General features: G+C 47.7%; 1 protein-coding gene across 2 annotated transcripts in view; it reads right to left on the bottom strand.

The window, feature by feature from the left end:
• Positions 1 to 12,713, bottom strand: part of EFNB3 (ephrin B3) — a 142,700-nt gene that overhangs the window by 26,953 nt on the left and 103,034 nt on the right. For both annotated transcript variants that reach the window (XM_030187343.1, XM_030187344.1), the window contains exon 3: positions 1,030 to 1,122. In XM_030187343.1, coding sequence (XP_030043203.1) covers positions 1,030 to 1,122 — 93 coding nt within the window. The remainder of the gene's footprint in view (positions 1 to 1,029; positions 1,123 to 12,713) is intronic.

Genomic DNA, 12,713 nt, shown 5'->3' with positions numbered 1-12,713 from the left:
GGCAGGATTAACCCTCGCTGAACCCTAGGCAAGCAAGTACATCAGCCCCCCCCCCCCCCCCCACTGTAATATAAACACATTTTAAAACTCACACAAACATAGCCCTAAGTGGTTCCGACTGCAGAGGAGGAATGAGTGGGTAGGAAGGCGCTACTTGCCCACTCCTCATCCCGAGGACAATGTATAGGAGGTCAGAACAAATGGGTCTCTGTGAGCAGCACAAGTTGTACCCCTCCCCCTCCAGCAACTGATATACCAGGGCAAACATTTGCCTTGGGAGCAGGGGCGTATCTGAACTGCGGCGGTAGGGGGGGCCAGGGCCAGAGAGGGGGGGCACATTATAGCCCCCCCCCCCCGCCGCCGCCGCCGCCGCCATTGCCGATCCCCCTCCCCCCAGCCGCTGCCATTGCTAACCCTCCCCCTCCGTTGCTCGCCTACCTTCGCTGGCGGGGGACCCCAACCCCCGCCAGCCGAGGTCCGCGTCCTCCTGCCGCTGCCGGCTGCCTTTGGTCCTTTCATTCTTCCATTGAAGCTGGCGCCGACGAAAAAGTTTCTTTTGAATCTGACGTCGCTGCACGTTGCACGTTGTACGTGCAGGACGTCAGACTCAGAAACAATTTCTGAGTCTGACGTCCTGCACGTACAACGTGCAGCGACGTCAGACTCAAAAGAAACTTTCGTCGGCGCCAGCTTCAATGGAAGAATTAAAGGACCAAAGGCAGCCGGCAGCGGCAGGAGGACGCGGACCTCGGCTGGCGGGGGTTGGGGTCCCCCGCCAGCGAAGGTAGGCGAGCAACGGAGGGGGAGGGTTGGCAGCGGTAGGGGGGTCCAGGGCGAAATCTGCGGGGGCCCAGGCCCCTGAGGCCCCACGCAGATACGCCCCTGCTTGGGAGATGTTGAGTTAGTACATCTGAAGTGGTCCCCTTTTAAACTTTTTGCACCCTAGGCACATACCTGGTTTGCCTATACCTTAATTTTGCCCTGTTTGTGATGCAATATAAATCCCCACATTTTGACTGAATGACTTACTTTGGCCCACTTTGAGGATGACCTTCATACCCTTGGATAGGCAGGCTCCGCCCCTCATGTTCTCTAGCCCCTCCTTCGTCCCATCCGACGTCGCTGTGGGAGAGAGGGAAGGAAAAACATCAAATCAGTCTTGTAATTAATCCATTAGGCAGCTAAGTCTTTTAATCTATTGGTAGACGCTGATAATTATGTAGTTGTATCCTGCGTCCTGGCAGACTGTAGGGAGGTGGGTGTTTATTCATACATAATACGAGCACTGATGAATAAAATTTCACTCTGAGTGAAAAAGAAAGGATTCCTACTGTCCTGGACCAAGGATCAGCAATGGGGGTTTTTTTTTTTCGTAAATTGCAGGAGCAGTTGCTGTACTGACCCCTGACTCAATAGGGGGAAAGGGAAGGCACTGAAGTCCTACATCCTAGGGGAAGGAGAGGGTACTGGCAAAATCCTTTTTCTTCTGACCACCTACCTTCTCCTCCCTCTGTAATGTCCTTGCTCCAGTTTCAAAACTCACAGGCTGGCTCTGTTATTCTCACAAATACAGTACCAAAATTACATACTACTACCACTACTCATCATTTCTATAGTGCTACTAGACGTACGCAGCACTGTACACCTGAACATGAAGAGCCAGTCCCTGCTCGACAGAGCTTACAATCTAATTAGGACAGACAAACAGGACAAACAAGAGATAAGGGAATATTAACGTGAGTATGATGAAATAAGGGTTAGGAGTTAAAAGCAGCATCAACAAGGTGGGCTTTTAGCTTAGATTTGAAGACGGCCAGAGATGGAGCTTGACGTCTATTCCAGGCATATGGTGCAGCAAGGTAAAAGGAACGGAGTCTGGAGTTAGCGGTGGAGGAGAAGGGTGCAGATCAGAGAGATTTACCCAATGAACGGAGTTCCCGGAGAGGAATGTAGGGAGAGATGAGAGTGGAGAGGTACTGAGGAGCTGCAGAGTGAATGCACTTATAGGTCAATAAGAGGAGTTTGAACTGTACGCGGAAACGGATAGGAAGCCAGTGAAGTGACTTGAGCAGAGGGCTAATATGAGCATAACGACCCTGGCAGAATATTAGTCGTGCAGCAGAATTTTGAACAGATTGATGGCTAAGTGGGAGACCTGTGAGAAGCAAGTTGCAATAGTCTAAGCGAGAGGTGATAAGGAGTGTGGATGAGGGTTCTGGTAGTGTGCTCAGAAAGAAAAGGGCGAATTTTGCTGATATTATAGAGAAAGAAACGACAGGTTTTAGCAGTCTGCTGAATATGTGCAGAGAAGGAGAGGGAGGAATCGAAGATGACCCCAAGGTTACGAGAGGAAGGATGAGAGTGTTATCCACAGAAATAGAGAATGGGGGAGGAGGAGAGGTTGGTTTAGGGGGAAAGATAAGAAGATACATAGGGAGGATGTGCGAAGAGGAGGGTCCTGCAGACCACTACGGGGATAATTCTATAACTGGGTGCTTCCATTTAGCCCCCCCCCCACCAAGAGCAGGTGGTAGGTTCCATTATACAAGGGTTGGACAACCATGGTCCTTAAGGGTCACAACCCAGTCAGGTTGTCAAGATGCTCACAATGAATATGCATGAGATCTATCTGCATACGATGGAAACAGTACATGCAAGTCAATCTCATGCATATTTGTTGTGGAAATCTTGAAACCCCGACTGGATTTTGACCCTCGAAGACCCTGGTTGGCCACCCCTGCATAATACAATAAGCTGGAATCGATGCACTTAACGCCAGACACAGCCCTTGCGCAAGTGTGAGCACCCAACTGTGGCAGGAATGCGCCTCATTTACACTGTATCCCATGCAGCATTTGCAAAATAGTTGCTTACACGTCCTGCATACGCGTGTATGTACCAGTGGTATAGCCAAGGGTGGGCCGGGGCCCACCCACCTGGGCTCAGGCCCACCCAAAACCAGTCATTTCTCTTTCTGTGGCTGGCAGGAATCACCAAGCTTTGCCAGCTGAAGACCACATCCTCCTCAAGAACTCTCCAAGTTCTCCAGCTGGCAGCAGTGCCTCTCAGCTGCTGCCGCCACCACTGGGGACCCCTCCCCCCAAACCGTGCATGCTCAGTTTTCGTACGTGCACAAAAACTGAGCATGTGTGGGAGGAGAGGGCAGCTGCTCAGGGACACTGTCAGGAGAAAATTTGGTGCCCACCCACTTGGGGTTCAGGCCCCCCCCCCCCCCCCCCCACACACACACAAATCAGGCATCTCTGGCTATGTCACTGGTACATCCGCACAAATATGCTTGAACTGCAAACATTTAAGTGTGTAATTCATGTATAGAATTGCCCTTCACATGCATAGAAACCATCATTTCAAAACGATTAGGGCGCTGAACATAAACACAAATATCCCCCCCCCCCCCCCCAGATACACTGAAGGAGTTTGCTCAGTATTGAGGTGCTGCTGGCAAGCAAGCTATGAGCAAGCAAGCTCTGATCTGTAGGGAGGCGAGTCCTTTATCCAGGATTGTGGAGTCGGAAGTAATTTTGAGTGCAGATAAAAAGGTACCGACCCCGACTCCAGCTTCAAAATAAAAACTTACAACAGTTTACTGCATGTTTTCATTTGGCAGGCCATTCTTTTTGTTCAAGCGTCAAATTAATCTGTTTTGTGGTCTATTAGTCCTAATTTTGTAACATAAAGAAATAGCCTACGTTTCTGTAATTAAATCAAATTTCTCTTAGCTTTACCATACACAGGAGGAGTCAGAGTTGAATGTTTGGTGATGTACTGACTCCACAGGCCTGCTTTATCCTACGACACTCTCATCTCCTTTATCCCTTTGGACTCTCATCTCTAGGAAGATGAACTCTTTATCCTAGAAGAACAGAGATACATATAGAGGGGAGGAGAGAGGGACACTGGCCTGGGGGAAGAAGCAGTGGCAATGTAGGGGGGCAGGTGTGAGAGAGAGAGAGGCAGAGTCCTGCTGCTCCCCGAGACACGCGAATGGACCTTTAGGTGCAGGATTGTAAGTCAGATTGATGTTCTGAGACAGACATCAGAGGAGTCTTGCTCCATCGGATCAGCCTTGCTCATGTTCAACGAGATGAAAACAGGGTCACCCTTCCCCGTCACAGGTCACCAACTGCTGCAGCTGCTGGGGAGTCACGAGACCAACTCCCCCCCCCACCACCACCACCACCACCACCATCTTCCACTCCAAAATGAGCCCAGAGACTGGCCGATTGGCTACAGGGAGATAAGCCAGGAGGAGCTCGTAACCTCATGCTAGGTGTGTAGTGAAGGTACCCCCTGGCACAAAGTCCCTGTCACTTCCCCATAAAACGAAAACTGAGAAATGATGGTCAAAGGAAAGGCCTAGGAAAAAAAACTATTAAATAATACACAAAGCTTTTCTCTATATCACCAACGCGTTTCACACTAAGGCTCTGCAGCTCAGAGAATACAAAGAGGGATACGGATCAGGTAAAAAGATAGCCAAGGGGCCACAGGGCAGGAGCAGCATAACACACTGTGGGGGGGGGGGGGGGTCTTTTTTACAAAGCTGCAGTAGAAAGTGGCCTTAGGTGAGTGTTTACCCATGCGCTATCGCCATTTTTACCGCAACTGGAAAACAGCTGATTTTCCATTTTCCAAATTAACAGCTGTGCGCAAATGACCATTACCAAAAATTAGCACCTGAACCCTTACTGCCACCTGTTTTGTAGGTACTGAGGGGCTTGTCCGCTAAAATACAGCAGCCAGGTTGATATTCAGCAAAACCCCTTCGAGAAAAGCTGCATTGGCTCCCAATCAAAGAACGGATCATCTTCAAAATCTGCACCTTAGTCCACAAAATTATATACGGCGTAGTCCCAGGATACATGATAGACCTTACAGATCTACCAGTAAGAAACAGAGTTGGATCATCAAGATCCTACCTAAACCTACACTACCCAAATCGCAAAGGACTGAAATATAAAACAACTTACGCATCCGGCTTCTCCTACATAAGCGTAAAACTATGGAATGGCCTCCCAAAAGCTGTGAAAACAATCCACGACCACTTGAACTTCAGGAAATCACTAAAAACCAACCTCTTCAAAAAAGCCTACCCCAACGACCCTACATAAACCTCTTCACCAAGCAACACAGCTTGACTAATGATCATACTGGACAACACTCAATCTTCATCCCTTCCGACCCTCCAAATATACCTCATTCGATCACTATACAACCTTGCATTTGCTATCAACCGACTGGGCAAACGCCTTTGACGGTACTATGTAAGCCACATTGAGCCTGCAAATAGGTGGGAAAATGTGGGGTACAAATGCAACAAATAAATAAATAAAATAAATTATGAAATCCCATTGAAAAATGTCTTCTTTTCTTTCGGTCTTTTGACATATGTGGCATATCATAGAGACATCCAAATATCTCTTTTCGAGGGCAGATTTATTTTGTTTGGGTCTTTTTTAAAAGACTCACTTCATATGGCTAGAGAGCATTCGAATTGCCCTTCTCCAAAAGGCCTCCGTCCTATACAAAACAACTTACGCAGCCGGCTTCTCCTACATAAGCGCACAACTATGGAATGGGCTCCCAAAAGCTGTGAAAACAATCCACGACCACTTGAACTTCAGGAAATCACTAAAAACCAACCTCTTCAAAAAGGTCTACCCCAACGACCCTACATAAACCTCTTCAACAAGCAACACAGCTTGACTAATGATCATACTGGACAACACACAATCTTCATCCCTTCCGACCCTCCACATATACCTCATTCGATCACTATACAACCTTGTATTTGCTATCAACCGACTGGGCAAACGCCTTGACGGTACTATGTAAGCCACATTGAGCCTGCAAATAGGTGGGAAAATGTGGGGTACAAATGCAACAAATAAATAAATAAATAATCCTGCACGAACTGGTTATTGCGTGGCAATGTAGATGCCCACCAGACACCCCCCCCCCCCCGAAAAATTTAAAAAAATATTTTTAGCACGTGTTTTGCGCGTACACATTCAGAACGTAATGCGGGACAAACCAGCGAATCCCGCGATAAACCGTTTTAAGCTGCGGTAAACAGGTGTTTTGTACAAGGAGCTCTAACGGATCAGTACCCAGAACTACATTACATAAGTATTGACACACTGAGACAGACCAAAGGTCCATCAAGCCCAGCATCCTGTTTCCAACAGTGGCCAATACAGGTCACAAGTACCTGGCAAAAGATCCCCCCAAAAAATACAATATATTTTATGCTGCTTATCCCAGCATAGGTACGTTAAGTTTAAGATTTCACAATATCAGGGTGGAGGTGGTTTAAGTCGATGATTAAAACCTATGCACGGTAAAAGAGTCACCAAGGGAGTGATGTGAATATTCGTGCAAAAGAGATGAGACTCCACCTGGTTGCTGATTGCGAATACTCTGTTTGATCTTCTCCTACCAGTATATTTTAGTAGCCTAACTTCATTAGGAGTTATCTAAGCCATTTAGGTTTTTTTGTTTTTATCCCAGAAATAAGCAGTGGATTTTCCCCAAGTCCATTTAATAATGGTCTATGGACTTTTCCTTTAGGAAGCCGTCCAAACCTTTTTTAAACCCCGCTAAGCTAACCGCCATTACCACATTCTCTGGCAACGAATTCCAGAGTTTAATTACACGTTGAGTGAAGAAACATTTTCTCCGATTTGTCTGTAGCTTCATCACATGCCCCCTAGTCCTAGTATTTTTGGAAAGAGTAAACAAACGATTCACATCTATCCATTCCATTCCACTCATTATTTTATAGACCTGTAGCATATCTCCCCTCAGCCGTCTCTTCTCCAAGCTGAAGAGCCCTAGATGCTTCAGCCTTTCCTCATAGGGAAGTCGTCCCATCCCCTTTATCATTTTCGTCGCCCTTCTCTGTACCTTTTCTAATTCCACTCTTATCTTTTCTAATTCCACTCATGAAGAACCAAAAAAACCAAACAATAAAAGGACAACTTAGATCCACACCCATTGGCTAAATGAGGAACGAGGCGCTGTCACACATGCAATGTAAGGGACATATCAGCTGCTGGCAGTCAGTGATTTTTTTTTTTTTTTTTTTTGCCACGGCCGGTTCTGTGCTGGATATTCAGTTCCTGGCACCAGCATTTGACTATCCAGGTATATGTGGCCGGTCTGCGCTTGTCCAGGAAAGGGGCAATATTCACCTCTTAACCGGATAAAGTTAAATTGAACAAAGATAGGGCTGTTTCTCATGTGGTCTGATCTGTCCGGTTAACTTATCTGGTAAAGTGCTGAATACCCGTACTTAACCAGATAACCACCAACTCTGCCCCTGGACTGCCTACAAAATAGCCGGTTTCTATTTCGCAGTTATAGGGGAATATTCAGTGGAACTGTCTGGGGAGCTACAGCCGAATATCTCCAGATAGGCAGCTGAGCGCCATTTAACCACATAAGCACCGCCATACTGGGAAAAGACCAAGGGTCCATCAAGCCCAGCATCCTGTCTCCGACAGTGGCCAATCCAGGCTTCAAGAACCCGGCAACCACCCCCCCCCCCCCAAAAAAAAAAAATATATATATATAATTTTTTAATGATGTTCAATGGACTTTTCCTTCAGGAATCTGTCCAAACCCCCCTTAAACTCCGTAAGGTCAGCCGCTGCCACCACATTCTCCAGCAACGAGTTCCAGAGTCCAACTACACCACCCTGAGTAAAGAAAAACTTTCTCCTATTTGTTTTAAATCTACCATATTCTAGCTTCATCTTGTGTCCCCTGGTTCTATTGTTGTTTGAAACTGTAAACAAACGCTTCACATCTGTCCGCTCTACTCCGCTCATTATCTTGTAGACTTCTATCATATCACCCCTCAGCCGCCTTTTCTCCAAGCTGAAGAGCCCTAACCGTCTCATCCTTTCCTCATAGGGAAGTCGTTCCATCCCTTTTATCATTTTCGTCGCCCTTCTCTGCACCTTCTCCAATTCCTTTATACCTTTTTTACATGTGGCGACCAGAATTGGACACAATATTCGAGGTACGGTCGCACCATGGAGTGATACAACGGCATTATAACATCCTTGTGTTTGTTTTCCATCCCTTTCCTAATAATACCCAACATTCTGTGCGCTTTCTTAGTCGCCGTAGCACACTGAGCAGAAGCTTTTAACGTCTTATCCACGATGACTCCCAGGTCCCTTTCTAGGTCTGTGACTCCTAACGCAGAATCTTGCATGACCATAGCTGTAATTCGGGTTCCTCTTACCCACATGCATCACTTTGCACTTGTCAACATTGAGCTTCATCTGCCACTTGGACGCCCAATCCCCCAGTCTCGCGAGGTCCTCCTGTAATCTTTCACACTCCTCCTGCGACTTGATGACCCTGAATAACTTAAAGTGTCATCAGCAAATTACCTCACTAGTTACTCCCATCTCTAGGTCATTTATAAATATGTTAAAAAGCAGCACAGACCCCGGCTAAGTGGTTTGACTATCAGCCCCACAGTAAATAATAGAGACCTGTATGGACCGTCTGGTCTGGTCTGTAATGCAGTTAAGGGCCATAACTGCTGCTCAGTGCAGGTTATGACTTCCCCCCAGGCCTTCTTAGGAGTGTTCGGTACAGTTTTAAGCTGAAGCACCCAAAGCTTTGTTTCTATTTTCTTGGCGTTAAGGAATCCTCTGTGTTTATCCCATGTCTTTTTGAAATCCATCACCATTTTTATCTTTACGATCTCCCTCCGGGGGGGGGGGGGGGGGGGGGGCGTTCCAGGCAGCCGCCCATCCTTTCTCTAAAAAAATATTGCCAAACATTGCTCCTGAGTCCACCTCCTCGCAGTTTCATCGCATGTCTCCTAGATCTACAGCTTGCTTTCCTTAGGGAAGGGTTTGTTTTCTTGTGTATTAATACTGTTCAAGTACTTTCAACATCTGCATTTTTGCAACCCTGCCTGTCATCTCCTCTAGGGCAGAGCTTACTGTGGGTCAGGACTCCCAATGGGAGTCACAGAACTTGCATTTGGGGTCACGACCTGGGCAGGCACCTCAGGAGGTCACTCTCCTGCACCATCCTGGGGTTACACGCTTTCCATGGCTGCATGATTTGGGGTCACAGCTGCACCAAGATTGGCAAGCATTGCTCTAGGGTATACAGAGGTGGGTCCTCAAACCTCAGTTCACGTTGTCTGCCGCATACCCTGCACTGTTTTGGTCACTTTCCTTTGACTGGCTTCCAGCCTTTCCATATTCATACTGAGATTAAGTCTTCTAAATGTGGACAGAGCAGGGGCGGACTGAGGGTGGTCTGGGCCCCGGCCACTGCCCAACACTCCCTCTGCTGCCGCAGCTGACTTCCCAGCTTCCCCGGTCCTACCTGACGGGTCCCTGGTGGTCTCTGCAGGGGGGCATGTTCTTTCCTTCTCGCTGTGCTGCTGCTATTCCCCTGCCTGCCAGCGCCGCTGTGTTTTCAAAATGGTGGCCGAGACTTCCCGCGGTGGTCTCGAGAGTCTCGGCCGCCATTTTTAAAATACAGTGGTGCCGGGTGGGGGAGGGGGGAATAGCAGCAGCCCAACGGACTGGGCAGGAAAAAACATGTACCCCCCCCCCCCCCCGCTGAGGACACAGCGGTCCCCCCCCCTGCTGAGGACACAGCGGTCCCCCCCCCCTGCTGAGGACACAGCGGTCCCCCCCCCCCCCCCCACTGAGGACACAGCGTGTGCTGGGCATCCGGACAGAGCCTCTGGGCCCTCGGGTATTTTCCGGTTCCCTGAATGGTTAGTCGGCCCCTGGGACAGAGTATTCCAAGTGATGGCGTACCCAGGACCATAAAGAGGCCTTTCTCTATTCAACCCAGTATCCCTCTGGCTTTGCCTACCACCATATTATCACCCACATGAAGGATAAAATTTATAGGCCCCTGTAAATTTGTAAAACTATTTAGAATACTAGGATAAATGCCCCTGTGCATATTCTGTAAATAGACAACTATGTTTCATAGTGCATATTTGCAAGGGGGGGTGTGAGCATGGGTGAGACACAGGTGAAGCTCTCACACACATAACTTACAGAATACTGTATGATACGTGGGCCTCTGCTGCATTTAGGCGTCCGAACATATGCCAGGTCACTCCTCTTCCCCCTTCCCCCTTCCCCCTAAGTCTTTGTACTTTTTGAAAGAGTGAAAAATCGATTTACGTTTACTCGTTCTACACCACTCAGGATTTTGTAGACCTCAGTCTCGGTTTATATTTCAGTACATGCCAACTACACACGTTAGTGTCTAGAATACTGGTAAATATGCACATGTGTGTTGACGTGCAAGTGTAAATACCAAAAGTATGACTGCGTACTATTCTGTAACTATGCACAAAGGGAAGAATAACCCACATCATAGCTTCACCACGCTAGGTTCCATGTTAGGAGTGAACACTCAGGAATAAGATCTAGGTGTCATTGTAGATACCAAGTTGACGTTTTCCGTTTTATGGCCAAAAAGGCAACCAGGATGTTAGGAATTATTGTGAATAGAAAATAAAAGAAAGAATATCATAATTCCTCTTTATCACTCTACGGTGGGACCGTACCTTGAATATTATTTGTAGTTCTCAAAAAAAGATACAATGGAGCTGAAAAAAGTACAGAGAAGGACAACCAAAATGATTTAAGGGGATGGAAGGACTCATCTGAGGAAAGGCTAAAGAGGTGAGGGCTGTTCAGCTTGGAGAACAGACGACTGAGGGGGGGGGGGGATATAATAGAGATGTATAAAATATTGAGGGGGCCCTTTATACCGCAGTGGGTAAAAAGCCCCCAGACAAGCTTGGCCACGTGGTAAGAGAACTCTCACCTCATGGCCATGCGACGGGGAACCCTTACTGCCACCCACTGAGGTGGCGATAAGGGCTCCGGCGGTAACCGGGCAGTGTGCGGTGATGCCCGATGACCGCTGGGTTACCGCCATGCAAGCCATTTCCAGAGGTTTTCTTTTTCCCCCTGAAATGGCACAGGCTCAGGGCGGAACTTCCGTCGGTGGCTGCGCTGGGCTGGCGGTAGTCCTGATTTAGCATTCGGTAAGCCCGCATTGGTACTCTTTAGGATTCCAGAACCTTGGTACTCCTTTGAGGTTCTAGAATCTTGCTACTCTTTGGGATTCTGGAATCTTGATGCTCTTTGGGATTCTGGAATTTTGCTACCCTTTGGGATTCTGCCAGGTACTTGTGTCCTGGATTGGCCACTGTTGCAGATAGTACACTGGACTAGATTGATCTTTGATCTAATGGAGACTAATGCGCTGAATGAGACATGGATCAGCCCCCTGGGCGCCTGAGCGTAGGGCAGAAGTTGGGCGGATCTTGCTGACAAGGGTTGGAGCAGAAGAATGGGGCAATGTTTTAGGTATTTTCACTAGCCACATGACAGTGGGTCTTACTATTGCCTGGAAGAGCTTTCTGTATAAAAGTGAATGCCTGAGCTGAAGGGAAGGGGATGGAGAGAAACAGCTTCCTTCCCCATTTGCTCTCACTCAATACCTCCATCTTCTACTCCTTACAATTTGTGACCGACAGCTGAGAGCTGTAGAATCCAGGTTCAAATTCTACCTCCGCCACCAAGTCAGGGGGACAGAACACAGCAGTGATGCTTGTCTGAGACCCCCCCCCCCTGCTACCACCAATCTTACGGTCTGTTCCTAATGCTGAGATCACAGAGTTGTGACCCCCCCCCCCCACACCCCCAGGTTCCAATGTCAATGAGTGAATCACTGCCGACAGCACAGGTCTAGGTTCCAAACTCAACACCGCAAGTCTAGAAGGACGCCCTGCTTGAGATAAACAGAGATATTTAAATGCCAATTATTATTTACAGACACTCGGTTTTATACCAAAGACCTCGGCAGCTGTCAAACTCGGGCTGCTTCCTCTGTCAGTGGCATCTGGTGCCAGACGGTCATGCTCCCCCACACCCACTTACCACTCCCCCGGGCCAGTCTCTTCAATATTTCCTTTTTTCTCCACAACCTTTCAACGTTTCTCTAAAGCTCGCTTCATCTCTTGACTGAAGTTTGGCCTCCGGGCAAGGAGAATGTTAAAAGCTCCCAAACAGACACAAGGACAAGAATTTTATATATATATAAATAAACAAAAACAAACTTTCAACCAGCCTCATTCATCTAAAAACCATTCTGGAACGTGCAAAGATAGTGAAATTATTACCTTGTAACACATCACATTATAATTGTGAAATGCTGCGGAACGTGAACAGACGTTATTATCTCACAACTCACTGTGTTATTACCAAATGATGCATCATATCACTATGTAACGCTACAACTGAAAATGCCAGAGCAGACCCTTGCAAAATGCAAAGAGCGCAGGCACTGAAAATTCCATTGGAGACCCCAGCAAAATGCAGAGAACGCAAGGGCTGAAAATACCAGAGGAGACAAGGGCAAAATGCAGAGAGCACAGGAACTGCAAACACGGGAGAAAACCCTAACAAAAGCATAGACCAAAGTCTCCAGCAAAATGCAGAGAGCAAAGGGGTTTGAAAATGCCAGAGGAGACGCCAGCAAAATGCAGAGAGCACAGGGCTTTGAAAATACCAGAGGAGATGCCAGCAAAATGCAGAGAGCAAAGGGGTTTGAAAATACCAGAGGAGACGCCAGCAAAATGCAGAGAGCAAAGGGGTTTGAAAATACCAGAGGAG

The sequence above is a fragment of the Microcaecilia unicolor genome, chromosome 14, assembly GCF_901765095.1.
Source record: "Microcaecilia unicolor chromosome 14, aMicUni1.1, whole genome shotgun sequence".
Classification (NCBI taxonomy): domain Eukaryota; kingdom Metazoa; phylum Chordata; class Amphibia; order Gymnophiona; family Siphonopidae; genus Microcaecilia; species Microcaecilia unicolor.
This window is presented reverse-complemented; position numbering and strand designations above follow the sequence as displayed.